Source organism: Arabidopsis lyrata, assembly GCF_000004255.2.
Source record: "Arabidopsis lyrata subsp. lyrata unplaced genomic scaffold ARALYscaffold_1, whole genome shotgun sequence".
Taxonomy (NCBI): Eukaryota; Viridiplantae; Streptophyta; class Magnoliopsida; order Brassicales; family Brassicaceae; genus Arabidopsis; species Arabidopsis lyrata.
In genome coordinates, this window is record NW_003302555.1 from 16,915,611 (window position 1) to 16,939,582 (window position 23,972).

The 23,972-nt window shown below is 34.7% G+C and overlaps 3 protein-coding genes across 3 annotated transcripts; 2 read left to right on the forward strand and 1 right to left on the reverse strand.

The window, feature by feature from the left end:
- The first annotated feature begins 1,975 nt into the window (after positions 1-1,975).
- On the forward strand, positions 1,976-3,144 carry LOC9329918 (protein EXORDIUM-like 1). The gene has a single exon (XM_002891114.2). The coding sequence runs from the start codon at positions 2,092-2,094 to the stop codon at positions 3,019-3,021; it is 930 nt and encodes a 309-aa protein (XP_002891160.1). The 5' UTR covers positions 1,976-2,091; the 3' UTR covers positions 3,022-3,144.
- Positions 3,145-5,833: 2,689 nt separating this feature from the next.
- Positions 5,834-7,596, forward strand: LOC9327223 (14-3-3-like protein GF14 phi). The gene is made up of 4 exons (XM_002891115.2): positions 5,834-6,519; positions 6,614-6,736; positions 6,816-6,932; positions 7,251-7,596. The coding sequence occupies exons 1-4, from the start codon at positions 6,025-6,027 to the stop codon at positions 7,317-7,319; spliced, it is 804 nt and encodes a 267-aa protein (XP_002891161.1). The 5' UTR covers positions 5,834-6,024; the 3' UTR covers positions 7,320-7,596.
- A 12,447-nt stretch (positions 7,597-20,043) lies between these two features.
- LOC9327224 (transmembrane protein 136) lies at positions 20,044-21,822 on the reverse strand. Its single transcript, XM_002893811.2, has 4 exons — positions 21,211-21,822; positions 20,961-21,080; positions 20,443-20,538; positions 20,044-20,210 (listed from the first exon to the last, which is right to left on the reverse strand). The coding sequence occupies exons 1-4, from the start codon at positions 21,577-21,579 to the stop codon at positions 20,100-20,102; spliced, it is 696 nt and encodes a 231-aa protein (XP_002893857.1). The 5' UTR covers positions 21,580-21,822; the 3' UTR covers positions 20,044-20,099.
- Positions 21,823-23,972: the final 2,150 nt, after the last annotated feature.

Here is a 23,972-nt window from a genome sequence, read left to right on the forward strand (position 1 = left end):
GTATTCTGTACAGTGGTATATATCTGTACAGTGGTCTATATCTGTACAATGGTTTGTATCTGTATATAAATAGATTTGTACAGTGTTCGGTAATATAAATTTTAAAAATTATAAAACAAAATGCATATCAAATGATAGAGAAAAAAACATAGATTTTTATGTATATGATCAATTTTTGAAAAATAAAATTTACGAACGAGCATTTTAATTATTAAACTTTGAGGGAATGAAGTATAATAAAGAAAGAAAAAAAAAATTTAATTTTAAAAAAAACCTGACCCACACTCTCTCACACTCGCATACTTTTTCTTTTCAAAAAAAAAAATTAAAAAAAAAACCATGACCCACACTCTCTCTCTCACACTCACACTCTCTCTCACACGTCTCACACTCTCTCTCTCACACTCTCTCTTTCACCAAATTATAAATAGTAATGGTACTAGTTTCACAATTAAGTTTGGGAAACGTACTAGTTTCCCAATACACCCTAGAAATAAAGAAGGGATTATTTGTTTCCTTGATTTATCTTGGCTGACCATTTCTGTAACGATTTTCTCTTTCGATTAGGTGATGAGCTTTTGTGGTTGAACTTTTTTTTTATGTCTATTCTTTTCACACGGACAAGGTTACATCATGAACCACTTACCAAAACTGTCGTACTCACAAATCAAAATTCGAAGAGAAGAGAAGAAGATTTTCTGGATCCGGCGAAGAAGAGAGAAGACAAGAAATTAGATTTTTATTCTTTATGAAAGAAAAAAAATATATATAGTTTTGCGTATGTTTTATGTTTCATTAGATCTGAGACATGATGATTCAATGAATTTTTTCATTAAATATTAGCAGAATAAGTGATTTTAGCTTTCCGCTTAGTGATTTTTAATTTTAGCGTTGTTTCAGTTCTAAATATAGTTTTACCCTTTTTTTTTGTGCAACTACTGATTTTCATTCCCTTAGACCCTGTCTAGGTTGAAAGCAAACAAAGAGTCCTTCGCAAGAGTATCGGATGCCCGATTAGCCTCTCGAAGAGTGAAATTAAAAGAGATTACAATGAAATCTAAAGAGAGATAGAGGATGTCGTGAAGAATCCCATGGATTTCCTTTATGTGGTGTTTCGAATTAAGCGCTTTGATCATTAGTGTTAACGAATCTGAAACGAGAGATAAATGGGTGAAACCCCGAATTAAGCGTTTTGATTAGTTTTACTTTTACCTTTTTCTTAAAACAACTAAACATGGATAGTAAAAAAAAAATTGATACCAAAAGAACTAAAGTTACAACAACAAAATCTATAGATCCAGTCTTACAAGAAATAATTTAGAACAAACTCAACCAACCATCCATTGGCTATATCTTATTAACTCATGGATATTTTTGTTAACATGTAAGTCTTTTTTTTCCTTGCCTAACTTTATTTATCAGTTCCTGCCCTTCGCCACATAAATCCTGCACTTTCTCCAGCTGTATCTAATTTTAAATACCACAAAAAAAGCGTATAATATACTGAACCTTTCTTCCAAAACACTTGGCTGTTTTGTCTACAGTTTTATTTTTGTTTACAGTTTTATTTCCCAAAATACATGGCTGTTTTCATTCTCGTGAGTATTTGTTAATCAAGTAATAGTCTTTTCTGCACTAATATTATCAATTAACTCCCACTCTCTGCCGCATAAACTCTGCATTTTCTCCAGCTGTATCAAATTTTAGATACCACAACTTTGTATTTGCATATAATATATAGTCATTTTTATTTAAATATTAGTCCAACCAAACCTTCTTGACTTTGTACCCGCGGTTTCGTTTTTGTCTTCAATTCTGTTTCCCAAAAACACTTAGCTGTTTTCTTACTGTAAATCTCCAAACGCGCTCTTTTGCCTAACTGGCAACCAAATCTTGGTTAGGTTTCTATCTCTTTTTATATTCCCTTTTTACCCTTCTCTTCTTCTCATATATAAACGCACACAACACAAACTCATAAACTCATAAACTCACAAACTCATACACATCACTACTTACTACCTCCAAGCTCTTTCTTACTTATCAAATTAAGCTTTATTGATCTCTTTGTTTTGTTGCTTCTATATTAGAGAAATGGCGACTTTTGTGATGGGTTACTTCTTATTATTCGCTGTTGCGTTCGTGTGTTTGGATGCGAGGACGGACAAAACGCAAGATTATACGTCGTTTCAGTACCATAAAGGAGCTCTCCTCACCGGAGACGTCTCCATCAACCTGATATGGTACGGTAAGTTTAAACCGTCGCAGCGTGCAATCGTAACCGACTTCGTTGCTTCCCTCTCGTCTTCCCGGAGATCAACCATGGCTCAAAACCCATCGGTTGCCACGTGGTGGAAGACGGTGGAGAAGTATTACCACGTCAGCAAGACGACGACGACACGTGGACTCACTCTCTCACTCGGAGAACAGATACTCGACGAAGGATACTCGATGGGAAAATCTTTAACAGAGAGAAACCTCAAAACCTTGGCCGCTAAAGGCCGTCAAAGCTATGCGGTGAACGTGGTGTTGACCTCAGCTGACGTGTCGGTCCAAGGCTTTTGCATGAACCGATGCGGGTCACACGGGTCAGGCTCCGGGTCAGGCAAGAAAGGATCAAGATTCGCTTACATCTGGGTCGGGAACTCAGAGAAACAATGTCCAGGACAATGCGCGTGGCCATTCCACGCGCCGGTTTACGGACCACAAAGCCCACCACTTGTTGCACCAAACAACGACGTTGGTTTAGACGGTATGGTGATTAACTTGGCGAGTCTTTTGGCAGGGACCGCAACGAACCCATTTGGAGATGGGTATTACCAAGGGCCTAAAACGGCACCGCTTGAAGCTGGATCGGCTTGTACTGGAGTCTATGGGAAAGGTTCTTATTCTGGTTATGCTGGAGAGTTACTTGTGGATGCAACGACCGGTGGGAGTTATAACGCTAAGGGATTGAATGGGAGGAAATATTTGCTACCGGCTTTGTTTGACCCCAAAACATCTACTTGCTCGACTATGTTTTGAATAACATAATTACATTAGATACGAGATTTTTTTTTGTTTATACTTGATATATATTCGTTTGGTCATCTTTTTAATTATTCTTTTGTAACACGAATTAGTAATGAAATCATTCGCTATTAACTACGGCTTTCTTAAAGTTTCACATATACAATTCATGTTAGCAAGTAGAGAACCCGCGGATAAGCGTTGGCTTTCGAAACGTGTTTTCCCATTTTCTATGTAATATTTCACAAAATATTATGAATATATTTTCTTAAAAATTATATGAACTGGAAAGTGAAAACAATTCACACCCAAATATTGTAGTCTTGCACTCTAAATTTATGATCACTTGCATTCAGGACAACATTTTAATTAAAGCATTTTAATCATAGGTGTGTTCACTTCACCTAAAAAGAAATTAATGGGCTATGCTCACTTAATGGAAGCAAAAGTCAATTTTGTTCGGAAAAGCCTCATCGAAATCAGCTGACCAGTTCTTTAAATAGTAATCGTCCAATATATGTTAACAAGTCTTGAATGGTCATAAAGTTAGAAAAATGAAAAGGAAAGAATTGTTGTATTTCGCATGATCACTCTGTCCGGCTTTCCGTCTATCCCTTTAACTCCCTCTTCTGCCTTAGCCGCGAAAGACTTCATTCTCTATTTCTCTCTCGCTCTCTCTCTCTTTTTATTTATATGTATTAATTTATAGTCGTTTCTAATTATTACTCAAGATAGAGAGTTGTAGAATGTGAGATTGCAAAAACTTGTAACTCTCAGAAATCGTTTTGACCTTGGTAAAATTAGCAGCGGTAGAAAATAAAAGTATCTCTCACGTTGAGGATGAAACCACTATAAATTATATGTGCTTTTGTTTCTTTTTTTATTCGTGGGATTTTGAATTCGGATTTGGATCCCAAATCCCATTTCGGGTGTAAGATATTTTGTTAATGTAAAGAGATTTAAATTATAAATCTTATAGATCATTTATTTATTTATAGAGAAATTTACCTAAATTGTACTTTTCTTAAAACTTTTCTATCCGAAAAATGTGTTTTCGTTATAATCAATATTATTGTAGAACCAATTATAAGTCAAAAGTAATTATTATGTCTTGGAAAAACACCAATTTTTTTTATGCAGTAAACATATTAGAAATAAACTATATCAAGAATTAATGCAAATTTAAGAAGAACAAACAATATTTGAGTCATATTTCACTAAATATTCTTATATATATATAATTATTAATTTATAATATTGATTTTTTTTTTTGATCAACAAAAAACCCATATATTTACATATTATTAATTTATAATATTGATAAGACCATATATTTACATAAGATTTTTTAAGAGTATTATTTTATTATTCTATCGAATTTTGTTAAATATTACAATGGCTAATTCAAGATAGAAAAATTTATAACAATTATTAATTTATCGACTACTAATTTAAATAAGTTTTACTGTATGTATTTAAGAGTCAAAGACCTTCTGATTTTTTAAAAGCTATAAATCTCTCAATAATTGCAAAAAGTGTACTATAGTATTTTTTTTTAATGATCCAAAGAAAAAAGTCTTGCAACTAACTCTCTTCAATTGAAATGCAACAAATTCCACAACTTCCCACATGGATGCATCATTGATCTTTCAAACTCGTTTCGATCTTTCTTTGTCAAAAAGAAAAGGTCGAAATTTTAAATATTTACAATTTTTGCAAAATAAAATTAAAAATAAAGTACGTACAAGCGAACATGAAAAATAGAGTAGATCCATGAACAAGATCAACAAAGTTTTGCAACTCAAAAGAAAGATGAGTCAAACATGGTGATGAAAAAAGGACTCAAAGCTAAGTCATTGTCGTTAACCACTACAAGGTGGGTTAGTGGTAGGACGGATTTCGTGGTTGAGGGGGTAATCCCAATACGCCCGGGTTCGATTCCCCCTTGCTACATACTAGTGGCCACCAGGGAATTTACATGTGGACTTGCTCTGGCGCCCGAGACTGAAGACCGTTACCTGGCCATGACTCACCCTCAGGTGTACGTCCGTGCCGTAATGGTTCGGTCTCTAGTCTGGACCACCTCGGTGGGGCCAGGACACTCGGTTATAAAAAAAAAAAAAAAAAAGAAGTCATTGTCGTTCTATAACCTAAGATAGACCACTCAATCTGGATTCCTCATGCAAACTTGTAGAAGCTTCCTCGAGCAATTTCTACGTTGATGAAATGGCCATCCAACTCAGCTCCATACGTTTCCATACCGCATCCAACATATCCTCTTCATTTAGAAAGTTGATAGATATGCATAAATGTATGTGAAGGTTTTCAGGACCTTCACTTGTAGGATGAGACTTGGAGGATGGGACCGAACCATCGAAAGGATCGAAACAACAATTCAAAGGATAGGACCTACATCAAATAATTTTTGGATTTCCATAACAACGGAATGGGTTCATATGTTTTTTTTTTTTTTTTTTTGACATCTTTAGATCGAGAAGGTCCGATCCATAGCCAATCCCTACTACGCGGGATAACGCGACTTACTGGAGTCAAACTCCGGTGGAGAAGGCGGAGTCAAGTGGACTTAACCACTTGACTAAAAACACATCTCCCGGTTGATATCTTTTTGAATTGTTGAAATTTAATCCATTATGATTGCTCTAGTGAAAATCTTCATTTATCATATTATTTATCGTGAGACCTAAACGTCAACATAGACCAAAAGGCCCATTAAAAAAAGTTATCTTTTTTTTTTACATAAAACCGACCCAAAAAGTATCAGAAAAGGCAAAAGAGATATTGAAAATTCCCGTGTACACATTTAATCCAACGGTTCTCCTTCCATCTCCTTTCGCAATCGTCGCTCCCCACTCACACCCAAAAAAAAAAAAAAAAACAATAAAGCAAAAATATATTTTAGACATCAACAAAAAAAAAATCGAAATTCGAAAAAAAAAAAAAAAATATCTCTCTTTCTCAATCTCTCTCAGATCTGAATCCTTCAATCTCCGATCTCTAATGGCGGCACCACCAGCATCATCCTCGGCGAGGGAAGAGTTCGTTTACCTCGCAAAGCTCGCTGAACAAGCGGAACGTTACGAAGAAATGGTTGAATTCATGGAAAAAGTCGCTGAAGCCGTCGACAAAGACGAACTCACCGTCGAAGAACGTAATCTCCTCTCCGTCGCTTACAAAAACGTAATCGGCGCTCGTCGTGCTTCCTGGAGAATCATCTCTTCCATTGAACAAAAGGAAGAGAGTCGTGGTAACGATGACCATGTAACCACGATCCGTGATTACAGAAGCAAGATCGAATCTGAGTTATCGAAAATCTGTGACGGTATTCTTAAGCTTCTTGATACTAGACTTGTTCCAGCTTCTGCTAATGGAGATTCAAAGGTTTTTTACCTTAAGATGAAGGGAGATTATCATAGGTATTTGGCTGAGTTTAAGACTGGTCAAGAGAGGAAAGATGCTGCTGAACATACTCTCACCGCTTACAAAGCCGCTCAGGTTATTCTCCGATCTGGAATTTGTTGGATCTATGGTTTTGAGTTTCTAGGTCAAATCATGATTATTACGTCTTTGTGGATCTGTTCTATTGTAGGATATTGCTAATTCTGAATTGGCTCCAACGCATCCGATTCGTCTTGGTTTGGCTTTGAACTTCTCTGTGTTTTACTATGAGATTCTTAATTCTCCTGACCGTGCTTGTAATCTCGCTAAGCAGGTGATGAAAGATTTGTGATCTATTTGGGTTTGAGTCATTGTGTTGGTACTCTATGTGTATTGATATTGGGATATAACAGGCGTTTGATGAAGCCATTGCTGAGTTGGATACTCTTGGAGAGGAGTCTTACAAGGACAGTACCTTGATCATGCAGCTTCTTCGTGACAATCTTACTCTCTGGACTTCTGATATGCAGGTAACGAATCTTTGATCCGTTGAAACGAACCTGTTCTTTGCTTCAGTAAAACTAGAAACTGCTGATAATGGGTATGATAGAAAAGTTTTGGAATTGTCCACCAACATAGTTCATTGCTGATAATGGATATGATGGATAGCCTTAGTGGTGGCTCATGATTTGGTGTAGATGCTGGAATTGTGCACACACATTGTTCATAAGCTTTGAAATCAAATGGAATTGTGCACACACATTGTTTAGTTTTGCATTATGATAATACTCTCATGTGCCTCCTTATCTTGATCTGAGTCTGTTGTGTTACTTTTGATGATTAATCAGGACGAAAGTCCGGAGGAGATCAAAGAAGCAGCAGCACCAAAGCCTGCTGAAGAACAGAAGGAGACCTAAGTTTGTGGTTTCTTTTTTCAGTATTCTTAAGTTATGCAATTATTATGTTTCTGCTTGGTGTTTGTTTTCTAATCTTCCTTTGCTATCCCCGAAGCTTCTAAGGCCGTCTAATTCTTGTCCTTTGTTTGCTTTTCTTAATCGTGGATGCTACTGGATTTATGTTTCGATTTTTTTCTTCTCTTGATTGATTGCATTTCGGGCTTATGCCTTGTACCGAAACTCAGTATTCTCTCTTATTAATGATTTGCCATTCATCTGGTGATGTTTTTTGTACAAATGCGACTGCGTTTGCAATTGTGTTTTCTGAGTTTGCTTAGGTAATGAATGCTTGCTAATGCATCACACCCTCCCCAAAACAACACTCACTTGTTCCTTGAGCTTAACAATTTGGTAATTAGCACTTGTGTTATACCGACGATTGGAAACTCATCTTTGAATTCCAGAAGAGCATCCCTCTGTTCCTTGCAGCATTGAAGGAGTGTAGGAGAAGCAATGGTTGGTGTGTACGAGGATTGAAATCAAGAAGAAGGGCGAACAATTACTAGCAAGAAAATTTGATGGGGTGTGCAAATAATATTATCGAAAAAATGAATTAAAGAAAAAAAATCTTATGCAACTAATCTCTTTTCTTTTTACGTTCGCAACGTAAGCCCTGTCTAATCTTTTTCCCGGCGCGTCCAAATGCAGCAACGAAGGAGTTTGTCGACATTTATATATACTTTGTAAAAATTGGCTACTTTTGCAAATGATCCTTTATTTTACCTACACAAAAAAAAAAAAAAAAAAAACTTAATGCACGGTGCTATACACCAAAAAACTAAAATATGTTGCAATCCATATTTCCATCATCTTCTCATAGAATCCACTAACTGGTGGTTCAAAATCGAAATTAATCAATCTAAAACCCGAACCAACTTATAAACCCAATTCAATAAAGAAACACAACCGTATTGATTTAAATAAGTTTGAAATTAAAAAGTTAAACCAGAAATCCATCCTAACCTGAATATATTGTAACTAAACCAAAAGGAAATTTACCAAAAATTTACTAAAAACCTGCCGAAACATCATCATAAAACAAAAATCGTTTTGGGTTTAGTTTAGACGGAAGGAGATTATGGGCCAATAGCCCAAACTTTCTTAAACTTAGTTTTGAATCAACCAAAACCGTTTGTTCAATTTTTGTTCGCATCCCAACGTGTAATCACAAGCTAAAAAGAAATCAATCTATATATCCTCACATATAATATGTAGTGTATATATGTAAAGGTTAGATATCTATCGACATTCTTGTGTGTACTCATCATGCTAGCTGATTGGTGTCTGTCGTTTAGCCTGAAACTTACTTTCATAATTCAGTAGTTTTTCATGGACTTAGCTCTGTGAGGGACGGAAGAGAATCCCTACCTTCAGTCTGATTTACAATTTGTTTGTAGTCATTCGGTAAGCTTGCTAAGATTAACTCAATCTTATCTTCATGATCCATAGATTTGCCAAGTAAAGCAAGTTAATCAAACCGAGCAGTGAAGCCTTGAAAGTATTCGTCGATGGACTTGGTGCCGTTAGTCTATTTTTTGATTTGGTGTCCCAGTTGAAAGATGTGTCCACGTCTTGGTGTGGCATACATTTCAGAGAGAGTAGTCCATACCTCAGCCGTGTTGTTAGCTTTGGAGAGCAACGACTGAACAGAGGTGGAGATTGCCCTTAAGAGAGCGCTGTAAATAAACCTATGTTGTCTCTTCCAAAAAGTGTAGGCAGTGTTGGTGGTGACAACACCAGCAGTGGTTTGAGTGGGAGGCGACGCAATGACTGATCCATCAATGTAGCTGGCAAGATCATATCCATCAAGTAGAGCATGAACCTGGCGGCTCCACATGAGAAAATTGTTTCAGTTGAGCTTTGTCACGTTGGTCATATTTACGTTGAGAAAACTTTGAGAATGATAAATAGTGATAGTCTCGATGTTGCTGGCCGGAGACTGTTAGACATTGTTGAAGAGAAGAAGAAAATGTTGAAAAAGAAAGTAGCAGCCAATAAAAAAATTAAGGTTTAGGTATAACTTTGCTCTGATACCATATATATTATGACTGAATGATATTATTAGATTAGGGAAAATATAGCCTTGTTCTTAAAATTCTCGTCTAGTTTTGATTACTCTCCGCTTAGTCGCTAGACTCACCTTATCCGCCTCGATCCGATTACTATTCGTCTAATCCGATTACTCCCGCCTACTATGATTACTCCCTGTTTAATCTTACATACCTCGATTATTTTTAGATTACAAGTGTAAAATTTTTCTTTTTGTTATTCACACATTTAGATTGAGAGTTTGTGATGTGTTATTAGAAAAATCATACAATTTTGTCTGGAAAAAATATTTTTATGTTTATTGCAATTTTGAAAAAAAAATTATATAAAAACTTAATTATAATGGATTTGAATACTTTTAAAACATTAAAATAACTTTAAAATTAATAGCCCCCGATTAATCCTTGATTTTAACTCGATTTTCCGATTAATTGATAGGTCCATACCAAACGCCCGACTAGTACCTAGCAATATTTTGAACAAAATAGTAATGTAAATAGAAGATATTAGGGATTAACAAATGACAGATCTAGCTTTACATTTATTCTACGTAATATCCTCGTAGTATCATCAGACTAACATAATGAACTCTAATTTAGAGCGATACATGCATATAAGAATACGTTTTTTTTATGAACTGACGGATGCATCTTGGGACGGTGTATATAAGAATTGATTTTGACACCTGACTCAAAACACTGTAGCTGGAAGCCTAGAACATGCTAAGCTTGATTCGAACCGTTGAAAGTACGAAGCCCTCTAAAATTCTCTGGAATTGTAGCTGCTAACATGATACATTACGTCGAGAAGATGTTTGTACTCTAATTAGCAGTGAATACCAATTTTTGAAATATAGCTTCCACTTTACTTAAAAACTAGGATATGATCTGCGGTACACAGCTGGACTATATGTTATTTTAAAATTATAGTGTAAATTTTTTGATGATTATCTATAGTTATAAACGATTAAAATAGTATGTTTTTGAAGACATCTATATCTATATATCATATTGTTTACAATAAGCATTTTTTAGGTTTTGAATTTAAACAATTAGATTGGGAAAACATACATTTGAGTAAGTAACGATTTGTGAATGTGTAAGTTTGAAGATTTTTTAATTGTAATTTTAAAAGAGTACTATCTAGGATTATATAGATAATTGTTTTCAATGGAATAATGAGATTTTGGTTTACTATATATATGTTGAATGAATAATTTCATATCTAAGAGTTTAAACACATTAAGCAAAATCATTAGCAATTTCATATCTACGAATTTAGAAAAGCAAAATGTTTAGTTGAAATAAAAGTTTAGATAAACCCACTTACCGTATATCTCGTACCAAATATATGCCTCTTGCTGCTACAAGCAAATTGACATAGTTCTTGCCGACCAAATTTTGCACCATTCTAATGATATTGCAAAGAGAAGATGGGCTATGACTGTAAGTTGTTTCTTGTGCAACCAAACCAGTCACAGTGTATACAATTAGTTCATTATACATTCTCTTCTCTATTAAGGTATATATGGTCGTTTTTTGGTAGAGCTTAAACCCATCTACCATAAAGGGGATACAACTTCTAATGGTAGTCCTACCATATAAAGCAAGCTCCTTTTAAACAAAGTCTCGGATGCTGATCTCCTCCTACTTCCAATACAATTTAGACATCAAATAAGTAAACACAAGCACAACTAAAGAAATCAAATCAATCAATACCTCCACAACTAAAGAAATCCAGTCTCTCCTCTGATGGGCCATCTTTGCCTTCCTAACTCTCTTGCTATCAGCTTTAGCACAAGAGCACTTGATATGTTGCAAGGAATATGCCATTTGTACAGATTGTTTGTTATAATTAGTTTATATTTTGCTTTTAATTCGGGATTTTAGGTATCACATTAATCATATTTTGTTATAAATGAAATTATTTAGAAACTAAGAAAATAGAACCATAAATGATTATGTGTGTAATTACCGATTCTTTTATTTAAGAAAATTTATTGTTTTTCCAAAATATTTTTTCAAAAATCAATATTTACTCAAATTTATTGTTGAGAGATTTTTGAAATCTTTGAGGTTTATTTTAAAACCTTTTGCATCGAATTAATTGATAACTAATAACCGATTTTTATTTTTATTTTATTTTTTACCAATATGATATAAAATTAGGAAATTTCACATTTACGAAATTGATTATCTATCAATAGTTACATTATATCTTTAAAATCATATCTAACAATATATTTTTAGTTGGAAACATAGTTATAAGGGAGTAATTTGTTCAGCTTATTATAATTATTCTAGATTATAGTAAGAAAGAATCGAGAATATCTAAAGAGATTTGGGCAACGATTTCTAATCTTAAAATCTTCCATTTAATTCTACAAATCTTAACAATTAACGCAATGGCATTTCATTGTAAATAGTTTCTAAAGCCAATAGTTTTCTCCAATTTATACTAATAATATATATATATATATATATATATATATATATATAAAGCAATTTTTCGAACAAATAGTAATGTAAATAGAAGATATTATGGATTGACAAATGACGGATCTAGTCTTTACATTTATTTTATGTAATATCCACATAGTATCATCAGACTAACATCGTTAAATCTAATTTACAGCGATACATGCATATCTATACTAGTTTGTTGGGTTGCGTATATTTAGCCCAACTCATACACCGGATATTTCCATATTTAATAATTTAGATATTTAGAAGATTTGATTAAGATTTAGAATTATGATTCACCTATCATCATTGTTTGATTTGTTTTTCACTGTTTTGAATCATCATATAATACATAAAGTAAAAAAAATTAATTTACTGTGATTCGAAATTTAAAAAACGGACATATATTATCCAATTGACGAAAATGTGTGTTCAACGTTCTACATCGATTAAAATATTTAGACAATGATTCACAATCATAACATAAATAAGATCAACATTAATAAAATAAATGAGTTTTTTGGCGGGACGGGTTTGGCGGGACAGGTTTTTGAATCAAAATAATAAAAAGATTAAAATATCATTAATCCGCCGCTTCAATACGGATTAAATCCTTAATTTTTTATTAATACCACAAATATTAGACATATTAAATGAATCTCATTTAGAAAAGATTGTATAAAATAAAAAATTTTCCCGTAGTATAATGTTACTTAATAACAATTGTAAACTATAAAATATAAATATCTTAGAAAATGATACAATTTGCAAAATTTTATATATAATAAATAATCGTTAAATTTTAAACATCACTACTTTTAGAAACAAATCAGGGACGGGTTAAGAACTTACATGACAAGTTATATTTCAGAACAAAGTTATATGGTAGACGAGTTTGAATCTATATTTATAAGATTTTAAAATATCATTAACATGCCGCATTAATACAGATTAAATATTCAGTTTATTAAAATATAAATGACTTAGAGAATGATATGATTTGTAAAATTTTATATATAATAAATAATAATTAAATTTTATAATAAAAACAAATTACGGGACGGGTTAAAAAATTACGAAACGGGTTATATTTCGGAACGGGTTTATATGGCAGACAAATTTTAATCAATATTTATAAATATCATTAACATGTCGCTTTAATACGGGTTAAATCCTCAGTTTATTAACAATTGTCTCGTGGACTCGTGGTATACCGTTATTTAATAACAATTATAAAGTATAAATATTATATAAGGAGATACAATTTACAAAATATCTTTATACTAACTTTAAAAATAAATCATCCCGCGGTGTACCGCAGGTTAAAATCTAGTAAAAATTTGTTTTTCTAAAGAACCGATGGATGCATCTTGTACATAGATAAAAGCATGATCCTACACCCGACTCGAAAAACTGTAGCTGGAAGTCTGGAACAGACTAAGCTCGATTCGAACTGTTGGATGTTTGAAGCCCTCTAAAACTCTTTGCTGCTAGCATGATACATTACGCCGAGAAGATGTTTGTACACTAATTAGCAGTGGATAGTGGATACCTCCATTCCCATTTTTGAAAGTAAAATTTACTCAGATGTTATAGAAAAGTTGGAATATTAATAGAATATCATACATTTTTTAAAAATTACTCATATCTTTAGCGTTCTTGTGTAATTATAATTAACACCCTTGATTAGTTTTTTTGATTAAGATTTTTTAATTCTTTTTTTAGTTAAGAAATGATTAACGAAAATTAAGATAATCCACGTCATTTAGAGAAAAACAAATTAAAGCCACGTCATTAACGTCATTAAGAGGATCCTTTCGGTTTCTCTCTTTGTTACTGTTCATCCGCGAAAACAAAAAAAAAACTGTCTTTCTTCACTCGGCGATTCCGACGAAGACAAAGACAAAGAAACCCTAATCTTTTGTCGCTTCTCTTTCCCTAAACTCTCTTCCGGCCAAAACTTTCAACTTTATCGTTCTCTCTGTCGCATTTCCCTAAAGTCGGGACCTTTTACTTCGTCGTCTCAACTCAAGTCGGGACCTTGTTTAAGGTATGATTCGAAACTTTATTTTGAATTTTCCGACATTAATTCGGCATCTAATTTCAATTGCAAGTGATTCCCGTGATTGAAACAGTTTTCCGAAAACTATCGCCAAGAAATTGAGGGTTTTTATCGACGGCTGATTTTCGCCGTCGTTGATTTACATATGGTGGCTGATTTGTTATATCTATTCGATTCGATGGCTTAGTTATTGTATGCTTTACGACTGATTTATGATTTATCAATGCATCTGTGGCTGAGTTTGTTTTATGTTGTGGCTAAGTTACTTTATGCTTACGGCTGAGTTATGGTTTATCAATGCATCTGTGACTGAGTTTGTTTTATATTGTGGCTGAGTTTATTTTATGTTGTGGCTGAGTTAATGTAAGCTTACGGCTGATTTATGGTTTATCAGATGGCTAAAGTTATTTCTGAAGAACAACCAAGGGATTACCCTCCAAGACTTTACGTAGAAGGGAAGTCTCATCTGGAGAATAAAGCGATTAATCACAATATCAAGATGGGAGATGTCTCTGTGATTATAGAATCAATAGGAAAAGATGCGTGGAATGAAATGAAGGGGTCACCTGTTGGAATAGTTGCTAAGCTAGCTGAAAGCCAATTCGTGTGGTCTGGTAAGACTGTACATTTTCTACTGTGTAGACAGTTAAGAATACATAAGAAGGAGATTTGGTTTCTGGTTGGTGGTCAACCTATCAGGTTTGGCTTGAATGAATTTGGTTATATCACGGGGTTAAACACAGATTCAATCCCTATAGAAAAGTTTGAACCTAAATTGACTACAAAGCGTTTTTCAGTGAATTGAATGTGCCTGGTGGTGAAGGTCCAAAGTTAGATGAACTGAGGGCAGGATTATTAGTGTACCAAAAATGGACTCCTGAAAAGCGTAAGTGGTTGGGACTGTTGACTCTTCAAGCCATTGGACTTTATGGCTTGCATCATAACTCTAGAATGCCATTTGAAAGTGCGAAAGAGTTTTTGATGAAGAAGCCATGACCACTTATCCATAGGGTCGGTCAGCATTTGAAGCCCTTGTTAGTTCTATAAAGATGTTGACCATTGCTGAAGATATCAAAGCGCATGGTGAGGTAAGGTTTTGGCTATGTTATGATAGTTACTGACTGAGTTATGTTTTAGTGATGGCTGAGTTATATTTTGTGATGGCTGAGTTACCGTTTGTGATGACTGAGTTATGAGTTATACTTATTAATGATTCAGTTTAAACTTACTAATGGGTTTTATAATCTCTTATGTTATATTAGTGATGGTTAGTGATGTCTGAGTTATACTTATTAATGATTCAGTTTAAACTTACTAATGGGTTTTATAATCTCTTATGTTATAGATGCGTGTGCGTAAAATGGTTATGAAGGATGATGTAAGAGAGCTATTTCATACGTGGCCAGATGAAGAAGAAGACCCAACACTTGATAATTTGATCCGAGACATACATGAAGATAAGTTTGTTAAAGGTTAATGGGATGTGAAGAAGACTGAGAAGAAGAAGAAAAATGTAAATTCTAATGCAGCGGGTGAGTCTGAATCTCCTGCAAAGAGGCAGAAAGTCCATAATGTCCCATCGACCAAGGATGTGATCAACAGTGAGGGTGTTGAATCTGGTGAAGAAGATGCAGAAAAGAAGAAGAAGAAGAAGAAGAAAGAAAGAAATGTAAGTGAATTGGTGGAAAACGTGAGGGTGGTGAATCTTATGAAAGAGATGTAGCTTGTTTATGCATTTTTGTGTATGTGTTGCAGGGTGGTAGTGCAGAAGACGATGTTCTGGAAGATGTGTCTGTTAAAACAGTCGTGGATATGGTGAATCAATTAAACTCAAGGTTAACACCATCGATACAAGCATCAAAGAAGTGTCTTCAAATCTGGAGAAAGTGATTGGAGATAGAGTAGAAGCGAGGATGGATGCAAAGTTTGGATATATGGAGAAGGAGTTGAAACAGCTGAAAGAGCGTCTGAATGTCATGGAGCAGGGGGCAGGGAAATCTGGTGAAAACTCTGAGGAAAACTCAGCATTCAAACAAACAGATCTGCTCGAAAAGCTTTCACAAGTCGACTTTTTGCTGAATTGAAAAGAAAAAGCAACACCAAAAGGGCGAGCGAAACCTCCACAAAACCAGTCTGTTACTAGTCCTTTGGTAAGCTAACAGTGCCAGACATATGTATAAATACACTGCGGCTGGGTTATTATTATCTTAATAACCTTGTAGCTGAGTTATCATTATCTTAATCACCTTATGGCTGAGTTATTATTATCTTAATCACATTATGACTGAGTTATCATTATATTAATCACCTTAAGGTTGAGTTATAATTATCTTACGACTGAGTTATCATAACGTTTATTCAGGCGAAGGATACTGTCGATGTTGAGAAGGACATTGGTATTGCTGGTGTCAATAAGAATCTGTAAAAAGAATTTGCTAAGGCCATTGATGGAAACTTTGCTATTGATTTCATAGAGACGTCTCCTTTGATTAGCAGATTACGCACGAGGAAAATTAACACAGCGAAAATCACAGCGGGAAAAAAGAATCTCGGTAAAGATAAGCCTGTCAAAGATACGGCCCTCAAAGAGCAGGCAGCAGTCAGAAGTAGAAGAGGTAAAAAGCCTGCTTCTACATCGGTTAAAAAGGTGGTACGGAAACTACCTCCTGCTCTGGTGGAGGGAGGAGCAGCTCTTGATGTGAAGAAAGAAGCTGCTGATGTCCCCGATAAAGATGAGGAAGCATTGGAAAACGCTGGCATTGAAGGTGACAATGACGTATATGAGGTCACAGACCAGTTGATGACTGAAAATGCGCGCACGTTACCTGAGTCCGAGGATGATGAAGAGGAAAAGATAAAGATTGAAAGAATCAAAGCTCTAAGGAAGGAGAGTGTCAAGCTGTCTCCGGATGGGAGTACATTGAATCCACTCTCTAATGTCTCAGAATGGATATTTCCTTATATCGAAGACAACGGACTGACGTGCTTGAGGAAGAATTGTCTACCTTCAGCTGGAATTTATGATCCTCTGTCACCAGTTGATCCGGCCAAATTGCAGAAACTGAAGGAAATGATGGCCCCATTCAGGTATGACCCTTTATACCTTTTAACCTTGTTAATTACAGCTTGTTTACACTATTTGTGTATATTAACTTGTGTTTATCTGTTAGGCATCTCCCATTGGGCAGGGCAACAAACACTGTTGATTTCTACAAGATTCTCATCATCAAAAGGAAGGAGTGGCCAGAGCCAAAATATGGATGGTTGTACGATGACGTAAGTATAACATTATGGCTGAGTTATTGGTGTGTTTTGACTGAGTTATTTGTGTGTTTTGCTGAGCTTTTTCTACATTATGGCTGAGTTATTGTTATGATTTTTTCTCTAAATTATGGCTGAATTATTGGTGTGTTTTTCTACATTATGGCTGAGTTATTGTTATGTTTTGTCTGAGTTGTTTTGTTGTTTTTTTTTGTCTTTTTTTGCAGCATATTTCAGCGTATTTGAGAGTTCTTAGGAACAGGTTCATCACGCGAGATCCCTACCCATTCCACACCAAACGCATTGCGTTTATAGACCTGTGGTTCATGAGCTATATGGGTAAAGAGTATGACCAGTTCAAGATAAAACCCCAGAGGTTTACATTCGCTGGCACCGCTTATGAGAAGTTGGTAAACGGTTTGCTGCCAGAAGATCAGAAGACAGATATGAAGTGGATAGAAGATGTGGATCACTTGTATATAATTCACCAAATCGGAGGCAATCACTGGGTGGCGCTGGACGTGGACATGATTAAGGGGCACATTGATTGCTATGATAGCATCGTGGGGCATCAAACCAAGGAAAGTGAATTATATGTGCTGGTGGGTTGTAGGCCGTTTACGAGGATGATTCCTCGGATAATGAACCAACTAATTCCTGCTGAAATCTATCCACCTAGGTTCGAGCAATTTTCATTCATAAGGAGGAAAAAATCAAGGGTCCCTCATAACGATCAAGTTGGAGACTGTGGCGTGTACGCGTTGAAATTTGTTGAATGTCTAGCGCTTGGTGTAAGTTTTGATGGCATCTGTGATGCTAATATTCAGACTATACGGGTTAAGATGGTAACATAGATCTATGATGAGGCTCATGATCTGCTTGGTGCGTTTAATTCTTGATTGATACATTATGATGATATGTAAATTATTAGGATTTCGAACATGTGATTGTCTTTTGTACTAACTATTTATGCTTTTGAGTTCTCGTGATGATTATGTATGGGGTTGATTAAGCTTTAGGTTTGTATGATTATGTATAAGGAAGAACGAAAATGAAGAAGTATAAGGAATTTCACGTGATGATTATGTATAAGGAAGAACGAAAATGAAGAAGTAAGACGATGACGAGTCGAGTAAAATTTAAGTTCTGGTGATGTAAAAAACACTGGTGAAGATCGACACAATGAAGAAGAAGACGAATAGAAAAGACCTTTCGTATTTCTTTTGATGATGATGACATGGAATGATGACATGAAATGTTGCATCCGAAGTAATTTTTTAATTGATGAAGTGGCAAGTAAGCCACCAAACGAAATATAAATCAGCCGAATTAAACCAGCCATCAAACAAAATTTTAAGTCAGTCGCAACAGGAATACTATTACAGTAATTAAAAAACAAAAAAAAAATGCAGCCAAATTCAGCCGTTTAATGTCGTAACTCAACCGAAAATCTTTAACTCAGCCGTATCGTTTAATAAGTCGGCTGTAATTGCATGCTATTCTAGTAATTAATCTTTCGCTACTAAGTCAGCCGTAATTAGGCAGATTTTTCCGTTAATTCAGCTCATTACGGCTGATTTATGCCACTCAAGCATAAATCAGCCGTAACGACATCCCATAACTAAGCTGTCTTTGATAACTCAGCCAACTGGAAAAAGTTAACTCAGCTGTGTTGAAGCAATAACTCATCCAAAATTTTGACAAATCAACCATCGGGTGAAAACTCAGCCGTAACTTAGGCTTGGTTATGCTCGAAAGTCAGCTCTTTTCTCATAACTCAGACATATTTCATTAACTCAGCCGTAACTAATGGTTGGGTTATACTCGTAAGTAAGCCGTGTGCTCATAACTCAGCCATTTTCCGTAAACAGCCGCAACATACCGTAACCCAGCTGTCACTGTCGCTGTATCGCTTTACGGCTGAGTTCATTAATACACGTCAGCGATTTCTGACGTGGCGACGAGGCTTTGCCGACGTGGCAATGACATTCTTTGTAATTACGTTTTTTCCTGTAACGTTTAACAGGGGCACACTGGGTACAAAAAATATACCCGAAATATGATAGTAATAAAAAAAAATCTGTATGTTTCTGATCATTTCACCAAAAATATATAACATCTGAGTAAAATTCCTTTCTGAAATTAGCTTCCACTTTACTTAAAAATGAATATGTATCGTCCAACAGAACTGAAATGAGCGTCTAACGTGTAGTTTATATTGAAAACATTCTTCTAGTATATTCTAAATTAATAATTGATTGATATATAAACCGTCAATAACCATGATTTGGTAGAAGATTTCTTTCCACTATTATGCTTTACTTTCTTTTTATAATGGATTTTCTACCTTTCTTTTTAGTTTACTTGTGATTCTGACAAAGACAGAAGTTTACAGTTGTTTATATATGTCAACAAATATTACAAGTGATCCTTATCAAAAGATTTTCTGCAAATTTGACATGAATTATGGGAAAAGTATCTCGGCTCTCAAAATATATGTCAAAGTAGTTTTTAAAATTAATTTGTTTTAAAGAATATAACTCATTACAAATTTATTACATTCTTCTTCCTTTTTTGGCTAAAGAAAAATGACTTAATAAGTTAATATAGCACAACTAATTCATGAGTTTTTTTTTTTTTTTTTTCACTTTGACCTTTTTTCAATGAATTTTTTTGTTGGGTTCAATATTTATCTAGAAACAAATCCTATTTCTGGATTAATTATATATTCCTTTGGAATGATATCTGACAAGTAACTTCTAACTAATAAAATGTTATGGATTTTCATATCTTTTATTTATAAGTTTAAGTCATTTCTTTGGATTCCTCACATTTAATTTACATATAGAAAAACTGAAAAAGCATATGAGTCAAATAATATATATGATAGAATATTTGGAATTTTAACTAAGTAGATTTTTGGTTGGACATTGATCTTTTGATAAATTTGTATCTCATCATTTTGAGGATTTTATAGAACCAGAATGCGCTCACAAGTTGTAATCCCAACGCCATTGCCTAAAATAAGAACAAACAAAAAATTATATGTTATATTATCTCAAATGAAATTTATGATCATGAAGTATGCAATCGGATATTATACAAACTTTTCTAAACAGAATTTTCATTTCTACAACAATATAGCGGCCTTTGAAAAGTTTCACATATTTATAAAACTATTATATAGAGTAATTGATGAAATGATAATAAGTAAAGACCAAAACATATTCATATATTAAGATATACGTACCTTGATGAGGATGGGATTATCAGCTGATATTGTTACGTAAACTAGGTAAGGTCCACCCACCATTCTGGCCAACGAGAAAATTGTTGCAAAACACACCTACACAAAATTATTATTATTATTACTTAATTAATTCTACCGCCATAATATTAGAAATCTTTTAGAGAACATGTCCAGATTTACGTACTTCTCATGAACAATAATATTCGATTACGTATTTACGTAGCCATAATGTAGAGATTTTTACAAAACTTGCAAGATTTGACTATGTTTAACTTAACGTGTACGGTTTAGATAACTATATTCCTAGAAATGATAGTTCTGATTTCTTTTTTCCACATGGTAGCTAACTCATTAAAATTTGATCTCTAACAATTTTATAATTAACATCTCTTGATTTAGATTAACTCAAGTTCAATGTTAATACTAATTCTAGTTCATTAAGTGTTCTGCTAAGGATTACTAAATAACTACTGATTATAATTCATTAAAAACTATGTATGTGTATGTAAATTACTCACATCGGCTGCAAGATTTAGGTCGGTGTCTCTATAACCAATCTCTTTAAGAATCTCCCTGAGGTGAAGAAACGGACTCGAGATCTCTGTTATCCAAAGTGCTGCCACCATCTCGGATCCACACTTTAAATCCACCATAAATTCACAACAAAATAAGTTTCTACTTAACTAAGATCCAAAATTTCATAGTATATAATTTACAAGCCTACAAGTTACCATTTAAAACAAAATAAAAGTGGGGATCGAAGAATACCTTTTGGTAGAAAAGTCCAGCTACAAAACCAAGAATGCAAACAGAATGATGAACAGCATTATCAATGCTAATGACTTGATCAAAGTGGCTACATATGAGATCATAGATCATGTATGACAATGAAAACGCCAACGTTTCCATCTGCCGGAGAGATGACGTTGAAGCAATGGGACAAACAGGACAAGACCAATCTTGAATCGAGAGAGTTGCTAAAACGACAGCAGTTGTTGCGTGAAGCGTCGAGACTATACGAGTGCTGAAGTCGAAAGAGTAGTTTGCGAAAATTCGTCTTATGAGGATGAAAATGAGACCCCATGAGATTACTCCAATAATTGTTATGTTTATTACTCTTATGTATTCTTCCTCCATTGATCTCCTTTTTGTCTTATCTTTCTGGTTCAGAGAGACACAACTTTGTTATCTAAGGTTTTTTTTTTTTTTTTAATGTTTTTGGTCTTTGGTTTGGTCTTTGGGCGTTATTAATAGACCGAGATTGTGTGAGTTGGGTGTAAGTTAGTTGGATTCTTCAATGAGGTCGGTCCCATTTATTTTATCTTTATTCTTCAACTTCTAAAATTAACTGACCCGACAAGATTCGATCCAAAGATGTTAGAAAGTAGCTCCCAACCAATCAGCTGAATTATTAAATAAAGGCCATCCAATGGCAACCTGATTTAGTTGACTTACGAATAGAGGTCTTGTGGCCTTGTGGTAAAGGGGTCACAGCTGTGACTTCCGCCACTAGGGTTCGAGGCACGGCCACTGGCAGGTTTACATAGGGGAATTGCCAGTCTCGTGGCAGGTTTACATCATGTTAATATATTAGACCATCTTTATCAATGGGTTCTTAAGAAAATCTTAAGATGATCTTAGTAATTATTGAGTATTATTACTAAGAACCAAAGTTAAGATGAGTTGAGGGAGTTGCTTACCTAAGAGCCAAAAAGAGGTTAATCTTAACTTTGGTTCTTAGTAATAATAATAAAAAAATTACTAAGATCATCTTAAGATTTTCTTAAGAACCCATTGATAAAGATGGTCTTACATAATTATCAATATTCGTTCTAACATTTTTTTACTATGACATCAGTTATATTGTTTGCTCTCTTAAGGGTTTTCTTCAAATTAAACTTGCCCCATCTTTTAGCTAATTGTAAAACATCCTTGTATAGATAGAAGTCGATGTGTGCCTCCAGATTTAATTCCATTGGCGTTCATTTGGGTCTTGAAGAGGATGGTAGAGGGCAGCTGAGTCTTTACAAAATGTAACTCTTGTGAAGCCTAATCTCTTAATTTGATAGGACTTCCATATGCATGGCTTCAACTTGAACTTCCAGTGGTATACTTGTTGGGTCACTTTTTATGATCAGTTCACCCTCTTTGTTGTATAATGTCGACTCTATCCCTGCTTGTTTGATATACGTATTAGTACCAAGCTTGATGAGGAACTGACCAGATAAGCTTGTACAATCATTGTACCGCCCAAATCGAGCCATCAAGGAGATACTAGACCAAATGAAGTTCTACTCGACCAAATGGAGTGGGCATCAAAATCCATCTCCAAGTTGCCCATTTTGTGAAGAGTGATCGAGTCATATTTAAATTGGATCGATCAGATTTGGAGTTGGTTCACAAACCCTTACTTTGGGCCTTAACAGAACTATGTAAATCATCTCGAGCCAATTTCACCCACCAATTTCATCTTGGCTTCAATATTCTTGAGAAATATGCATATTTTGTGAATAATGATTGAGCTAGACTCCAATTGGATGGATTAGATTTGGAGTTCGTTCACAAACCCTTACCATGAGCCTTAACTGAGCCATGTAAAGAAACCACTGGGAGAAGATTGATTGAGTTCGAACATGCCCGTTTCGAATTGGTTTGAAAGTTGCCTTTTTGGTCCTCCCCATGGGCCAAATCCTATGTGATTTAGATCTTTCCTTAAATGGTCCTTGGAGAATCATGTGTAGTGCCCAGAAGAGTTTCCATTTCACCTAGAAACCTCACCACACGAGCCTAGCTGAACCAAACAGTCCAAACCCCACTTGATCACGTGGATCAACCTTGAGCTGAACTAATTACCTTATTTGGGTTGAAAGAGTTAATTTTCCAACGGCTGTTTCCCTACGTTTTTTGACCTGTGATAAAGAATTCCTACATTATCCATCATACAGAATGTACCTAGACACCATGCAGTCGCTCCCAAGCTCTCAAGACTCAAGATACCACAACTTTCCTTATTCGCCTAGATACGCTTATTTAAGCATAACGGCCACATCTTATAATTTTGCAACCTTTTATTTTGTTCTTTAGCATTTTAGAACATCTGACTGAGCCTATATAAGCTCTTTTAGTTTGTTTTTTTTAATTTTGTAATTTACGAATCATTTTATAAAATAAACTCGAGAGTTTTTTTGACAAAAACTTTGTGCATTATCTCTTGGTTCATCATCAGATTTTATTTATCTAAGTATTGAGCGTGGTTATCCCTTGCGAAATGAGTCTAGAGTTTCGTTTTTCTAGTCATGGAATCTCCTAGGAAGTCAACAAGCTCATCCCTTACACGGATCAATCACTATCTGTCAGAGTCTACTTCTACCTTCATCCCCTTCACTCAAGCCATAAGCCTTGATTGAGTTGTAAACCTTTGGTGGATTCCAAGGTCTACAAATGCGAGAGCCATCTACAAAGCAACAATGATCTTTAGTTTTTGTGATAGATTCTTCAAAAGTTCTACATTATTATATATTTTTCATAAG

What these genes read in the sequence shown, in the direction of transcription:
- LOC9329918 (XM_002891114.2), top strand. Translation starts at nt 2,092, where the DNA reads ATGGCGACTTTTGTGATGGGTTACTTCTTATTATTCGCTGTTGCGTTC.
- LOC9327223 (XM_002891115.2), top strand. Translation starts at nt 6,025, where the DNA reads ATGGCGGCACCACCAGCATCATCCTCGGCGAGGGAAGAGTTCGTTTAC. An exon ending in CCGCTTACAAAGCCGCTCAG is followed by an intron (nt 6,520 to 6,613) that starts GTTATTCTCCGA and finishes GTTCTATTGTAG; the next exon opens with GATATTGCTAATTCTGAATT. An exon ending in TCTGGACTTCTGATATGCAG is followed by an intron (nt 6,933 to 7,250) that starts GTAACGAATCTT and finishes ATGATTAATCAG; the next exon opens with GACGAAAGTCCGGAGGAGAT.
- LOC9327224 (XM_002893811.2), bottom strand. Translation starts at nt 21,579, where the DNA reads ATGGAGGAAGAATACATAAGAGTAATAAACATAACAATTATTGGAGTA. An exon ending in CTGGACTTTTCTACCAAAAG is followed by an intron (nt 21,081 to 21,210) that starts GTATTCTTCGAT and finishes GTGGATTTAAAG; the next exon opens with TGTGGATCCGAGATGGTGGC. An exon ending in ACCTAAATCTTGCAGCCGAT is followed by an intron (nt 20,539 to 20,960) that starts GTGAGTAATTTA and finishes AATTTTGTGTAG; the next exon opens with GTGTGTTTTGCAACAATTTT.